Here is an 11,679-nt window from a genome sequence, read left to right on the forward strand (position 1 = left end):
TTTGGCTGGTATTTATTGCAGTTTAGTGTAGCAGTTTCATCTGTCAGCACAACAGCACAAAAACGACAAAAATATATAGGAGTAAACAGAACGTTTTGTGTGCAAACAAAAACATGTATTTAAATTGGATCAAAATCACTGAACGGTGAGTGATTTTGTGCTTATTTTGAATACATTTCGTCAAATGGGCCGATTGTTTCTATTGCTGAGTTTATCAATATTTTCCAGAGCTGCTGATGGCATCAAAATAATAAATCAGCTAAATGACGATGTTTTCACAACAGTAATCAAATATGTGCACAAAAACATGTCTTTGTCTGGCGAAAGTGCAACTGCTGACACCGAAGATGACGGTGGATTGGAAAAGTGGGCAATTTTTCTTGTTAAAATTTACAATCTAATTCTTATACGAACAGCATGTTAATAATAACAAATTGACTAACATAAATCACCACCCCTACTTTTAGGCTCGAGCAGTTGGTGAATATTGAACGAACGGATTTTCTGCTATTAATAAAAACTTTGTCGTATATTTTGAAGCGTGCGTCAACATTCATTATGAAGCCAACAAAGCTACAGTCCGAACTGAAGGAGAAATTGCAATTGCAAGACAGCAAAATCGATGTGATTATGAAATTGTGGATAAAAAATATGAAACCAATTCTTGATAATTTGGAAAACAAAGACGAACCGGGCCAATCCAATAATGAACTAGAGCACATTGGATGGAAATTAAAACTACAGCTGTCGTCTGAACCACAACAAAAAGAGAAAATTCCGATCGGCCAAATTCAATTGCATACATCGGTCGACAATCCGAACAGTCGAAGTGGTGAACCCATCAACTTTGAAATGAATCACGCTGAGGTGTTGGAATTCTACAATCAGATTGATGCTATTCAAAATGAACTCGACTCCCTTCGGAATGTCAAGTAGATTGATTATTAATTCAATTATCTGTAATATACATACAAATAAAATGATGGAAAAACAAAAAGTGCATTCGACCATGTAGGAACCCTGAATCGGTTCACATTATAGCAAAGTGTCAATTATCGCAGTTTAGTACAAACTGTTCAGAGAGCAACCCTGCGCATCAAATGTCTAAGGTGCGTACATAATCGTTGTCTCGGTCGCACTCTCTTCAATTTGAATTCGGAGTATGTGTGCGAGTGACAGAACATCATCGGATTGCTTGAAATATTTGCCTCCTCTGCACTTAGTACTGAATTTCAAAATTTACCAGTCGCATCAACATTCCATTCGCAGCAACCGTTTGTGCAACAGCACTTTCTTTCTAATGTACAAGTCATAATATTAAGTTTAAGTTTTTTCCATGTCTACAACCCCGTTGAATATTTTGAATATATAGAGTTTAAGTGAATTCAGTATTATCATTGGTATTTTGTTTCGAGTATTTTTTGTTGCTGTTGTAAATATCTATTTTTATTGGCATTTGAACGAATTGATCTGCTGGATTTGTTATGTTGGAATGAGCTAAAGTTGAACATGACAAACACCGACTCAAGAGATAATTTCAAAGTGGTAATCAAATCGCGGCCACTTATAAAACGCGAAAAAGAGGCACGTCAAACGAGTCAGTGGAAAATCGTCGGTGACACAATCGAAGGTTTGAATCCATTGTGTTCACAACGATACACATTTGGTGAGTTTTTTTGGCATTTAAAGTGATGAAATTTAATTTCAATATTTTATTTGCTTTTTTGTGACTTTTTGTGTGTGATTTTTGTTTCATGTCAATTCTAACCAAAATTGGTTCTTCATTAAGATCACATCTATGATGAGAATGCGTCGACACTGGAGTTGTACAACGCTGTTGCCCGCCCAATCGTTGAAAAGTCAGTCAAAGGATTTAATGGCACAATTTTCGCATATGGGCAAACATCTTCTGGTAAGCATTCAAACGTCAATTGCAACGATTTAACGAAATTTGTTCAGCATTACGTATGATAATGTTCATTTTGTTGCTTGCATCTTTGAAGGCAAGACTTACACTATGCTCGGTGATAAAAGGAATGTTGGGGTCATTCGATTAGCTGCAAGACAGATTTTCGACGATATCATGTCCGCGACTGAACAAATGGGTCGAACATTCATTGTTAAGTAAGTAAAAATCAATCTCATTTTTCTTTATCCGTGAAAAATTCCTTTCGCGCCAAATTGCCAGCTGTCATGACACCAAACAAACTGACATTTCACTCATATGATTCCGTTATTGGTTTTCACAGGGTTAACTATCTCGAAATATACAATGAAAAGGTGTACGATCTGTTGAATGACCGAAAAGAAATCAAAATTCAAGAACTTCCGAATGGAGAATTGAAATTTGGATGTACTGGTCAAAAGGTAAAATGTGATGATGACCTTTTGAAGCTGGTTGAAGCTGGTAACAATCATCGCAAAGTTGCTGAGACAAATATGAATGTTCAATCCAGTCGATCACATGCAATATTGCAAATCGTAAGTAGTTTTCGTTCATTTCGATGCATTGAATTTTTAAAAAATCTAGCTTTCGTCCATTTCTGAGCGTGTTTCGGAAGGAAGTTTCATGAACAATCATATTTTAGGGCATTGAATCAGTTTTGGATTGCGAAGGCGCATCACAGGTATCAGTATTGAATTTGGTTGATTTGGCTGGATCTGAGAGAGCTGATTCAACTGGCGCCACTGGTGAACGTCTCAAGGAAGCTGGTAATATCAACAAAAGTTTGTTGACACTCAGCATTGTCATCAATAAGCTGAGCGAAGATCCGGACGGCCACATTGGCTACCGTGATTCAAAACTAACTCGCATACTACAACCTTCACTTGGTGGAAATGCTATGACAGTCATGATCTGTGCCATAACACCAGCTGCAGTCGAAGAAACGAATCTCACTCTTGGGTAAATTAAAATTCAAATCAAATCAATCAAGACTGATTATATGTAAATAGAAATGAATGAATATTAACACTAGAATTTGTTACACAGGTTTGCCACACGAGCCAAGAAAATTGAGAATAAACCAGTTATAAATGAAACGGTCAGCGATGCTGTCGAAGTAAAACGCGCTAAGAAGCTTATTGTAAAGCTCGAAGCACAACTGGCGGCTCAATCGCAAGAGATTGCCAACTACCGTAAAAAAGAAGAAGAACTAACCGTTATCAAAGAGCTGATAATCCAAGGACCTAAGAAGGTACCGATGAACCGACGCAGGACTTGGGCCCCTAACTCTAATACATCGCAGTTGCGAAGCATCAATGAAGAAATGGAAGCGGCAGAAAATGAGAAAAAATCGATGTGCCAATTGATGTTTAGTGATAAGGGTCGTCGAGTCGAGTGCACGGAGGAGGAGTGGGGTTCAATTTTGAATGACACTGTAGGCAAACAGATGATCGATTTCGATGAAAATGAATGTGAATCAGCACCATCTGCACTTAAATTCCACCATCAGAGACTACTGAAGTCAGAGGACATCGAACAGGACACAAACACAACAGTCAAAACACCAAATCATCCACAGGCTCGACGATCACTACTCAAAACACCAAAATCAGTCAAACATATATACCGAAATAATGGTAGGCAATTCTATACGCACTTGAGTGTTTGTTTTGAATTCAAGAGTTTTATGTGAAGTCGAATGTAGTATCTAACAATTGAAATCTGACATTTTCTTTGTTGAATTCTAGACGCACCAACATCTTCACAAGTTGCCAGTCCGATTGCGCTGGATAAAGATAATCGAATTCGAATGCTTGAACAGGAACTAGAAGAACTGCGACATTTTCAGCAAACAGAATCAATGGTTCGTTCATCCCATGACGATTCGTAAGTATTGGACAAGACAGAAACCTCAATTCTCACGATGAAATAGTGTGAGGTTGGAAACGCAGACGTTTATATCATCTGTATCTTATTTCAGAATGCAAGCTGAACTCGAAGAAAAATCCAAAGAGATCGCACAATTAAAAAAACAATTGGATGAAACTCACCGAAAAGTGAGCGATTTCGAAAGTCAATTAGAATCGGCGCAACGCGAGGTTAAAGATGCCAGAAAAGAGCGGGGGTTGGCCCTTGAAGCCAAAGTGCTAGCTGAGCAGATTATGACGAGCATCGAATTCGAGTACGAACAATATAAAGCTCGTGCCAGTCGTCGAGAAAACGAATTGGTCGAACAACTGGAAAGTGTTGGCAATGATGAGGCAATGAAAGTGCTCAAAGGGAAACTGGCTAATATGACAGAAAAATCAAACTCATTGGAGACTCAGTTGTGGCAAGACGCTCAGAAGCATAGCGCTGAGGTCGAAAAACTAAATACAAAGATCACTGAAGAGCAAGCAAAGCACGATCGTGTCAAAAAACTAGATGAAAAATTGAAAAATCTTCAAAACGAATATGATGATGTATCCGTTCAATTGGTGGACAACATTCAAGAAAATGATCAGCTCAAGAACCAGTGCAACGACATGAAAAGGACCATTGAAAAACTGAATGAGAAAATCGGTGAGCTCAACAAGGAAAATGACGATTTGAAAGTTCAACTGTCAGCAGTTAGTATTAATGTTGAATGGGAAGCTGATCTCCAGAAGAAAAACCAGGCACACCAATCACAAATGCAGCAGATAGAAGAGAAGCATCATAAAGAAATGGCAGCTCTGAAAGAACAGCAAGCATCTCAATCGGTTAATATCCAAAAATTTGAACAAACCATTGCGGAACAAACAAATGAAATCAAGAAATTGGAGGAAGATCACCGTGTGCAAGTGGAGACTTTGACACAAAAACAATCGGCGCTGATTCAAGAGCTCGAACAAGACATTTCTGATCAGAAAGATGAAATTTTCAATATCAAAACGGAGCATGATGATTTATTGGCTTATTGTAACAATCTTGAGCACACGAATACACTTCTTGAGAATGCTTGTACACATGCTCGAATGACTGTTGACATATTTATGAAGGAAACAGAATTGTTACGCAAAGGATACAACGATTTGAAAATGAGCACGGCCGTACAGGAGCTAGAGCACTTGAAACTGCAGCGAACCATCAGTGAATACGATGAAACTATCAATTTCAGCGTATTCAATGAAACAACGTCCAATTCTACGGCGAACCACACACAGTCGATTTGCAACAACACTCAATCGATGTCTAACAATACTCAACACATCACAAACTCAACTTATAGTGAGAAGGAAGACAGCTCTGCATCAAACAATCTAACTGTTCAGCTCCAAAAGTCGAACGAAGAACGTGACAGGTTGGATTTGGTTTTAAAACGTATCACAAATGTTATGCAAGACGAATTGTCATCTGCTTTCGTGCCAGAGTCATCTGAAGATCAAATTCTGGATACATTGACCACCAATCTAAATGAATTGAAGTGAGTATTACTGTTATCCTATCGAACATAAAATAACCACTGTCGTACATGCATCGATACATCGTTCAACCCGCTAATAATAATAATTATTTCTCTTCCAATTTGCAGGGAGCTCAAGGAGAAGTGCAATCAGTTGGAATGTGATAAGAAAAACAATGAAAAGCTAATTTCGACGCTAAGAGGTGAATCTCAAATGTTGTCCGAACGGCTATCGCTCTTACAATCTGAGGAAAAACAATCAAAAGATCAGCTTGAAAACGAAAAGTCGAACAATGTGCAATTAACTCAACTCATCGAAGAATTAAATCAGAAATTGGCGGAACATGAAAAACGCGAAAAGCTTTTGAACGAACAAACAGAAGAGTGGAACGAAATCAAATCGAAACAACGGAATGAAATCACTCGTTTACAGCAGATGGTTGCCGCCAACGCTAGTTCAGGCACTGAACTAACATTGAAAATGAACAAAGAAATCGAAGAGGTGAACGGGAAATTGCGTGAGGCGCTAGCTCAATGTGACACAATCAAGGCACAAAGTGAATCAACAAAGGTATTGTTGACCGCTAAAGAGCAAGAGCTCAAACAGAATGAGTTGAAGTTTGAAGAAAAGTTGAAGGAAGTTTCGAGTCTAGAAAATGTGATTCAATCGACCAAAACTGAACTAGAAACATTGCATCAACAACTTAGCCAAATGAAGAAAACACAAGAGCAAAGTGACAGTCATATGAAATTAATCGAGGAAACCATCATCGCCAAAGACACTGAGATTCAAGATCTACGAAATAAAATCACATCACTCAAAGCAAATTTGGATGAATACGCACAAAATCAAACAAAACTAGAAGAAACGACTCAACAGCTCATGCAAAAAGAGAATCAGCTGGAAAGTGCTAATGTGGAAATTGCCGAACTCAAGGTAAACTACGAGAATTTGCAAAAGCAGACTCAAGATAATCTTGTCGAAAATCAACGGAAAATTGGCGAAGTTGAACAAATTATTGCTAATCACGAGCGATCTAAAGACGTTCAACTCGAGAAAATTCGGCAAGAATTCAGCGAATTACTCACAGAGAAGGAGGCACAACTGAAGAGCTCATCTGATGAAATCGCACAACTAAAAGAAACTGTTAGTCATAGTGAGATTGTAAAAAAGGGTCACATGGAAATTTACGCCGAGAAGGAACGGATAATCAGTGAGCTAAAGAAAACACTTGAATCGAAGATTGAAATGCACGAAAATTTGGACAAGAAACACAAAGAAGAGGTCAACCAAATTCAACGTAAATTTGAGGATAAACTCGCACAGAAAGAGCAAGAATCGAAGATTGCATCGAATAAAATCGTTGAACTCGAAAACCATATTGCCAATCATTTGGTTAGTCAACAGCGTCTAGATTCAATTCAGCGGGATTTAACCGATAAATTGGAAGAAAAAGAAGCAAAACTGAAGGAAAGTATAGAGACTTTGATGAAGAATGATGACAAAATCACTAAACTCCAAGTAATCATCGATAAATATGAGATGGCAATGAAGGAAAGTAAACAAAACTTGGCCAAAAATGAACAAGAAAAGACCAAGCTCAAGGAAACCATTGCCGATTATGAGCGCTCTAACAAGCGAAATCAAGAGGAACGCATCCAAATGCAGTGTGCGCTTAAAGATCAGCTAGCACAAAAAGAAAAGGAGCTGAAGAAAGCATCAGATGAAATTGCTGAGCTCAAGGACATTGTTGGCAATTACGAACGCATGAAGAAGGACAACCAAGGAAAATTCGGTGAGCTTCAGCATAAAATTACCGTTTTGGAAGAAGAGCAAGAATGTCTGGAAAAACTCAACAAGAAACTTCAATCCCAAATCGAAAGTCAAACAGAGGAATTGAACGATGTTCAAAGACAGCTCACCACCATGAAGCAGTCGAAGGAAAAAATAGAATTCGAAAAGCAAAAATTGGTTGAGGAAATGAATGCAATTCAAAATAAAAGACATGGAAGCCATTCATCAGATGCATGGCAATTGCAGAGCCCAAGACGTCGTGATAATCGAGATGTGGATATCGAAAGTCTGCTAAATGAAAACCGAACATTGAAATCGATGCAAACAGTGCTTGAAAATGAGGTGCAGGAGCTCAGAAAATCCACAAGTACGGTTCGAAAAATCAAACGTCAGAGCATCCATGACGACACTCGTCGCATGTCTGGTTTTGACTCAACCATGATCGATCTTGGAACACAAACCGATCCAGTTGATGAGAAATGTTCCTGCAGCGATATGGCAAAACAAGTAAGTTCGTATATCTACGGAGACCCAATTGCAATTAAATATTTATTTTGTTCTGCTTTTCCCCCCTCATAGATCATCAAACTGAGACAAGAGATAGTTATTATCGAGGCAAAATACGCAACGTTCCGTTTAAGTACCGGTGTCGATGATCTGCAAGCCGAAGTCAAGACATTGAAGACCGAACTATCGACAACTAAATCGAAACTAAGCCGACTTAATATCGACTACGAAAATCTCTTGGATAAGCACGAAAAACTGAAGCTGAAAAGTGTCATTGCCCTACAAAAAACAGCATCATCGGATGTCGCTGTTCAGACGGACGTTCCAAAGTCTGGTGCAACATTTGTGGACCAAATGGATTGGGATAAAGTCAACAGAAGAGCCGCGAAGTACAAAAAAGGTTACGAGGACTTAGTGAATGTCCACAATCAATTGAAGGCTAAATTTGAGCAATTGAAACGTGAATGCGAAGAAAAATCAACGAAAAGTGTAGAGGCAGCGGCTCTGTTGGATGAAATACAGCCAAAATATGTTCACATGAAACGTCTTTGCACTACTCGTTGGGATCAAATCCAAGAGTTCCAGCGAAAAATGGCCAATTTTGAAAAGAATGAAGCGGAATTGAAGTCGGAGACAGACGCCCTGAAAAAGCAACTCAAAGAAGTTTCCGAAGAAGTGGTTCGCTTTAAGCGTAAATACGAAAATGCCAAGGGCATTTGCGATAAGAGAAGAATCGAAATCGAAAGACTGACGAAACAAATAAGCGATGGTACTCAAAATAATGAAAACGTTCCGGTCAACCAATAATTAGCATCCTGTCCAGCTGCACTTGCAAATCTTTCTATTAGTTTTTTTTTATGAACACAACTATGTAATTTTATGATGATATGAAAATACTATTTTTTTTTATTTAAGTGCACTTGAATTAAATTAGATTTGTAGCAATAAGACAAAAACAATGAAATAAAAAAAATCGTTCCAATATAAATCAAAGAGATTGAAATAAATTGACTTTTTTTAAACGAAAGATTTCTTGGAAAAAATATTATCAGCTTTAGAAGCTGGACTGATCAGAGTCCTTTTGACGAATGAGGAACAAATGATGAATGTTCCGTTCTATCATATGGTATAATTCACTGACTAGTAAATACCTAATTTATCTTGCAGCGAATAACAAAACTCTTGCATCGAGTTGATAAAAAAGGGGACTTTTTCATAGTTACTGTACATTTATTCGTTATTTATGGGAAATCCAAAAACTGAGAGATATGACTACGATAATTACTTTAACAAGATTATCAATTTTATTACGGGATACATATATATATGTCCATGATTCATCAGAACGAAGCCTCGTTTACGAGCGATAAAATAATTCGTTGTTCATTAAACAATGAGTCTAGATATGTTTGAGATACTATATAAGTAAAATAGGTTTCATTTTGAAGTCATTTTCAAGTTGTAGCATCTGTACGGTATACGCTCTGATCTAAAGTTTTATTTTGCAACGGAGACTGGCAATAAGATATATAAGTACTATTCGCAAGTGCGTAGACTATTATTTTCAAAATTTGAAATCTTTATTCAGATTTCGACCTCTGCAAATGAATTTCGAGTTTAGAAAGTTTAAAATTCCTGAAGAAGAAGAAGAAAAAATACGATTGTAAAAAATAATGGCAACCAATATAGCGTTTGAACCTGATAGTAGAGAAGGGCAATCGTCAACGTTTTCAGCCTCGAAAAATACATCGATTGATTCGAATATTCAGCCAATGCCAAATGAAAGCAATACCCATTTGGATACATATTTTTCGGATGAAAAAATCATTATCCCAGACACTGTAAGTTTCCAGTTGAATATCAAGTCAATTCAACTGAACTCAAAGTGTGACTAAATTTATTCAATAGGTGGGATTTAGCTTTCGCAAGCTTTTCGCTTTCATGGGTCCAGGTTTTTTGATGTCAATCGCTTTTTTAGATCCCGGGAATATCGAATTCGATCTTCAGTCCGGAGTTATTGCAAAATATAAGTTGTTATGGGTGCTATTAGCGGCAACAATTTCTGGTTTATTTTTGCAACGAATGTCAGCACGGTATAGACAAGCACATACATACATATCCATTTTTATATTTTGTTTAAAGCAAGTTAAAACACACGTTTGGTTTCAATAGACTGGGCGTTGTGTCTGGCCTTCATTTAGCGGAAATGTGCTACAAGCATTACAGAACCATTCCACGATTAATGTTGTGGATTATGACTGAAATAGCTATTATTGGATCAGATATGCAAGAAGTCATTGGAACATCCATCGCCATATTCTTACTGTCTAATAAACTGTAAGTGTTTAGCTAACATATTTTACATTAAAATCGGAATCCTCATTCATACAATACATATTGTTCAAAAAATCTGCCTTTAGTATCCCATTATGGGGTGGTGTTCTAATCACAATCATCGACACATTTTCGTTTTTATTGATTGACAAATATGGCCTTCGAAAGCTTGAACTTTTATTTGGTTTTCTAATAACTGTAATGGCTGGAACATTTGGCTATGAGGTATGGGTCCAACGGAGGACTGGAAGTGAACATTTATTAATTTCATCTTTTTATAGTATATTGTATCGGCTCCAAGTGCAATCGATACTATGAAAGGAATGTTTTTCCCTTGGTGTGCAAATTGTGGATCAACGGAATTATTGCAAGCCGTTGGAGTGATTGGATCTGTCATTAACCCCCATAATTTATACTTGCATTCGGCATTAGTTAAAGTAAAATAAAAATGAATTCGAGGCTTTTTTCACATATGGCGATATTTTAAATAGAATTTTATCCAATTTTCAACAGTCACGTGATATAGACCGAAAAGATCCAGTTAAAGTCCGAGATGCAAACATGTATTTTTTCATTGAAGCTATCATTGCCGTGTTGATAGCGTTTATCATAAATGTGTTTGTGGTGGCTGTTTTCGCGCATGGTCTTTCTGGACACACGAACAGTGATATTGTACTCGAACAACACTTGAATGACATTAGGAGAGAAAAATATTTAACTCCCATTCATTTGAAATTCCAGGTGGAACTGTGTAAGAATCAAACGCCAGCACTGTACGAGGATGCTTTAAAATGTTTGGATTGAATACGGAACCAGTTGATGCTGATTTATACAAAGGCGGAATATTCTTAGGTTGTACCTTTGGCATTGTTGCCATGTATATCTGGGCTATTGGCATTTTGGCAGCCGGCCAAAGCTCGACCATGACGGGGACGTACGCGGGGCAGTTTGCTATGGAAGGTTTTTTGAATTTGCAATGGGCGCGTTGGAAGCGAGTACTTGTTACTCGATCAATTGCAATCTTCCCAACATTTTTCGTCGCCTACTTCAATAGCATCCAAGATTTGACGGGCATGAATGATATTCTGAATGCTATCATGACTTTGCAACTACCATTCGCCGTCATTCCAACCATAGTATTTACATCTAGTGTGATGACAATGCGTGAATTCGTGAATAGTATCGGCAATCAAATCGTTGCCATTCTTTTATACATTTTAGTTCTTATCATCAACATCATATTTGTTATTGACCGATTAAACAGTGGTCATTTGGGCTGGGCATGGATTGCATTAGCTGGTGAGTAGTAACTACATTCTACACATCAGTTGCCTTAGCTTATACCGATACAAAGCAACTGTGTAGATTGATGTGCTTGTTAAGATGAACGAATTTGTATTTGTTTTTTTTTCATAGTCGCTGTGAGCATTCTGTATATTTTGTTCAATGTATATCTAATAATTCACATGGCTGCTTACATGGAAAACAAATGGCTGAAAAATTCATCGGTGAGGAATGAACATATTTAGATAGAGCTGTAATATTAAAAAAAAAATAATTTTCTTAGTTTGTGCAAAAGTACGTTATGCCAGCGGAAAATCGTCTGTAAAATGAAACCACGTACGATTCTTCTTGAGATCAGCTACAAGTAATTGTTGCATATTTATCGATGGA

The 11,679-nt window shown here is 37.5% G+C and overlaps 2 protein-coding genes and 1 pseudogene across 2 annotated transcripts; all 3 read left to right on the plus strand.

Moving 5' to 3' along the window:
- The first annotated feature begins 30 nt into the window (after positions 1-30).
- Positions 31-1,391, plus strand: LOC129568436 (COMM domain-containing protein 10). The gene is made up of 3 exons (XM_055446287.1): positions 31-145; positions 229-366; positions 468-1,391. Exons 1-3 carry the CDS (start codon positions 114-116, stop codon positions 934-936), a joined length of 639 nt encoding a protein of 212 aa, XP_055302262.1. The 5' UTR covers positions 31-113; the 3' UTR covers positions 937-1,391.
- Positions 1,136-8,678, plus strand: LOC129568435 (uncharacterized). The gene is made up of 10 exons (XM_055446286.1): positions 1,136-1,666; positions 1,790-1,912; positions 2,004-2,124; positions 2,250-2,481; positions 2,589-2,905; positions 2,993-3,582; positions 3,694-3,832; positions 3,927-5,390; positions 5,499-7,671; positions 7,744-8,678. Exons 1-10 carry the CDS (start codon positions 1,510-1,512, stop codon positions 8,476-8,478), a joined length of 6,051 nt encoding a protein of 2,016 aa, XP_055302261.1. The 5' UTR covers positions 1,136-1,509; the 3' UTR covers positions 8,479-8,678.
- Positions 8,679-9,152: 474 nt separating this feature from the next.
- LOC129568274 (protein Malvolio-like) lies at positions 9,153-11,679 on the plus strand (annotated as a pseudogene).

This window comes from Sitodiplosis mosellana, unplaced genomic scaffold (assembly GCF_009176505.1).
Source record: "Sitodiplosis mosellana isolate CC-2019 unplaced genomic scaffold, AAFC_SMos_1.0 Smas_scaffold_18, whole genome shotgun sequence".
Classification (NCBI taxonomy): domain Eukaryota; kingdom Metazoa; phylum Arthropoda; class Insecta; order Diptera; family Cecidomyiidae; genus Sitodiplosis; species Sitodiplosis mosellana.

Coding starts and splice junctions, on each gene's coding strand:
- LOC129568436 (XM_055446287.1), top strand. CDS start 114: ATGTATTTAAATTGGATCAAAATCACTGAACG. Junction 146..228: donor TGGATCAAAATCACTGAACG/GTGAGTGATTTT, acceptor AATATTTTCCAG/AGCTGCTGATGGCATCAAAA. Junction 367..467: donor GATGACGGTGGATTGGAAAA/GTGGGCAATTTT, acceptor CCCTACTTTTAG/GCTCGAGCAGTTGGTGAATA.
- LOC129568435 (XM_055446286.1), top strand. CDS start 1,510: ATGACAAACACCGACTCAAGAGATAATTTCAAAGTGGTAATCAAATCG. Junction 1,913..2,003: donor ATATGGGCAAACATCTTCTG/GTAAGCATTCAA, acceptor GCATCTTTGAAG/GCAAGACTTACACTATGCTC. Junction 3,583..3,693: donor ACATATATACCGAAATAATG/GTAGGCAATTCT, acceptor GTTGAATTCTAG/ACGCACCAACATCTTCACAA.